Genomic DNA, 2,539 nt, shown 5'->3' with positions numbered 1-2,539 from the left:
TCACTGAAAGAGCGACTCGAAGTGTCTCAGGTAGTCTTCGGTTTGAGACACCCAAGGCATCTCCCAGAAGTTCTTGAGGTGCCCTAGAGTCTGAGGCCTCCAAAGATATATCCCAGAAGAATTTGAGAACGGTCGACAATCGCCTAGAAATGTCTGGGTATGCCTTGGGTCTGAGATCGCAAAGACATCCACAGAAATGTCTCAAGATCGTTTAGACTCCACCAGAAGAGTCTGAGAATTCCTTGGGTCCATGGCCCCCAAGACATCCCTAGAAAGATCTGAGATTGTTCAAGACTTCCCCCAGAAGAGCCTAAGGTAGTCTTGGGTCAAAGATATACCCAGAAGGACTTAAAATCTCACAACTGACCCACAAGGGTCTGGGTTCATTAAGACATACTCATAAGGTCTCGAGGTCTCCCAGGACTCTTCCAGAAGAATCTGAGAGTCATAAGACTCGAGAGACCATTAAACTAAACAAGTAAGGGTTTAAGGTCACCAAGACATACTTATAATAATCCGAAGTCCCCCTTCCCCAAATACACGCCCAAAAATGTCTGGGTTTTGACCCCAGAAATATCAGAACTTACCTTGATGTTTTTCTTCTTGGCATCGGACGACATAGAAAGGGGCACGGACAGATGTGATGTCCCCGAGGCCGAGGTGGAGGACGACGTTGGGTTGGTGGAGTGGTGGAGGTTGGTGGGGACTGCCAGAGTGAAGGAGTGGGGGGTGTAGGAGGAGAGAGTCCCATGCAAACCACCACCGCCACCGCCACCGCCACCAACGCCACCACTCCTCCTTTCGGCATCATTCTGACGAGGTTCTCCTCCCCTACCACCACCCCCTCCCCCTCTCCCTCCCCCGCCTCCTCCTCCTCCATCGTCACTGCTCTTGACGTCCTCGTCTCCCTCATCGAGAGCCATCTGACGGAGAGGGCGTAAGGGAAGCACCGTGAGTGTTGGGAAACGCCTGCGGGGCGCGCCGACGGGGACGAGAAGGTGTTGATCCAGGAAGGGTGAGGAAGGGCGAGGAGGGGGAGGCGGAGGAGGAGCTGGAAGGACGGGTAGGTTCCGAGGGTGACTCAGTGAGGGCGGAGGAAGGGTGAGGAGGGAGAGGAGGTGAAGAAAGAGCTTAAGAGATGGGAAAGCTATAGGGTGACTCAGGGAAGTGTGGGGAAGAGGAGAAGGAGGAGGAGGGGGGGAAGATGGAGCAATGGGGAGCTTAGAGAGTGATTCAGGGAGAATTTGGGTGGCTGGGTGATAGGTGGGGGGTAAGAGAATGCAGCTGAGGTCGTCTGTGAAGCTGGGGAGGACACGTGGAATGGGAGGGGGGAAGTAAGAGAGAGGAGGGGAGGAAGGAGGGAGAGTTTAATAGGGAAGTGTCTGGGGGTGTTTGGGATTGGTTAGGGATGGGGGAGGGAACAGGAATGAGGTAGCAGAAGAAACTAAAATAAAAATGAAAGAGTTGGATTCTTGAGAATAGAGATTAATAAGAAAAAACTTTTTGATTGGCGTAATAGGAAAGAAATGACTTGACGGGAGAAGAGAGGAGAAGAGAAGAGAGGGGAGAAGGGGGAGAGGAGGGGAGGGGAAGGGACCTGATGAGGAATCGGATCTAAAGTCGTCGGCTGAGTAATTACAAGAGAAAATGGAAAGCGTACGTAGAAAATGGGAAGTGGTGCGGCACTTAAGGAAAAAGGGAAACCCTAAGTTTTTGGAAAAGTAGAAGAAAAAAAAAAAAAAAAAGGAAATCGATTTATTTCTCTTTTCTGGTTTCTTGTAAGGAAGACCGTGAAATCTAGAATAAATAAAAGAAAAGAAAAGCAATACGAATTTAGTTCAAACAACAAGAGCGGGGGCGAAGTTAGCGACAATCACAGAAAACGGGGAAGGAAAAACGAAGTGATGTCTAATCCAAGTTGACGAATGCCGATGAGAAAGGGAGAAGGCAAGTTCGTAAGGTTCAAAATAAGGATTCACAGAACACCAAGACCGACCATAAACTCGGCCAAACTGTGCAAAAATTGAAGGCAGAAATAACAAAAGAGTTTTCGATGAAAGTGGGTAATGCACCAGGAATGGATGATGTCTCCTTTCCGCTGTGCTGGGGGACAGGGATTACCTCGGTCGACTGAAATCGTCTGGTGGTAACCAGAACAGGTATGCAAGATAGATACAAAGCGTATGAGGCTTTCTTTAGCTTGCTAAAATCGCCTGCAGGCGAGACTTTTCTTGTCTCAGTATTGAATAGGTGTGAAAAGGGCTAATCAGTCAGATGAATAAAAATGAAACGACTGAGGTAATAAGGGGTAGGAGAGCTGTTTTGGAATGGAGGCTGAGAGGCAGAGGCCATGTGAGAAAAGAGAGAAAAAGAGAGAAAGTAAATGGAGGTAAGAGAGAACCTGGCAGGCGAATCAAGAGGGGCTGTGGCCCACCGAGGATTTGAAAGAAAACGGAATGAGGTTTCGAAAAGAAAATAGAATGAGATTTGGAAAAGAAAATGAGCTCGCGAGAGATAAAAAAAAGGAAGGCTTGCGAAG

The 2,539-nt window shown here is 48.6% G+C and overlaps 1 protein-coding gene across 10 annotated transcripts in view; it reads right to left on the bottom strand.

The window, feature by feature from the left end:
• LOC143027069 (transient receptor potential-gamma protein-like) overlaps positions 1 to 821 on the bottom strand; it is a 529,595-nt gene extending 528,774 nt beyond the window's left edge. For all 10 annotated transcript variants that reach the window (XM_076187981.1, XM_076187982.1, XM_076187986.1 and 7 more), the window contains exon 1: positions 588 to 821. In XM_076187981.1, coding sequence (XP_076044096.1) covers positions 588 to 620 — 33 coding nt within the window. In that variant the 5' untranslated portion in view covers positions 621 to 821. The remainder of the gene's footprint in view (positions 1 to 587) is intronic.
• Positions 822 to 2,539: the final 1,718 nt, after the last annotated feature.

Source organism: Oratosquilla oratoria, chromosome 7 (genome assembly GCF_046742065.1).
Source record: "Oratosquilla oratoria isolate Oo_2021 chromosome 7, ASM4674206v1, whole genome shotgun sequence".
Classification (NCBI taxonomy): domain Eukaryota; kingdom Metazoa; phylum Arthropoda; class Malacostraca; order Stomatopoda; family Squillidae; genus Oratosquilla; species Oratosquilla oratoria.
The sequence above is the reverse complement of the archived record's forward strand: the minus strand, read 5'-3'. Positions and strand labels throughout refer to the sequence as shown.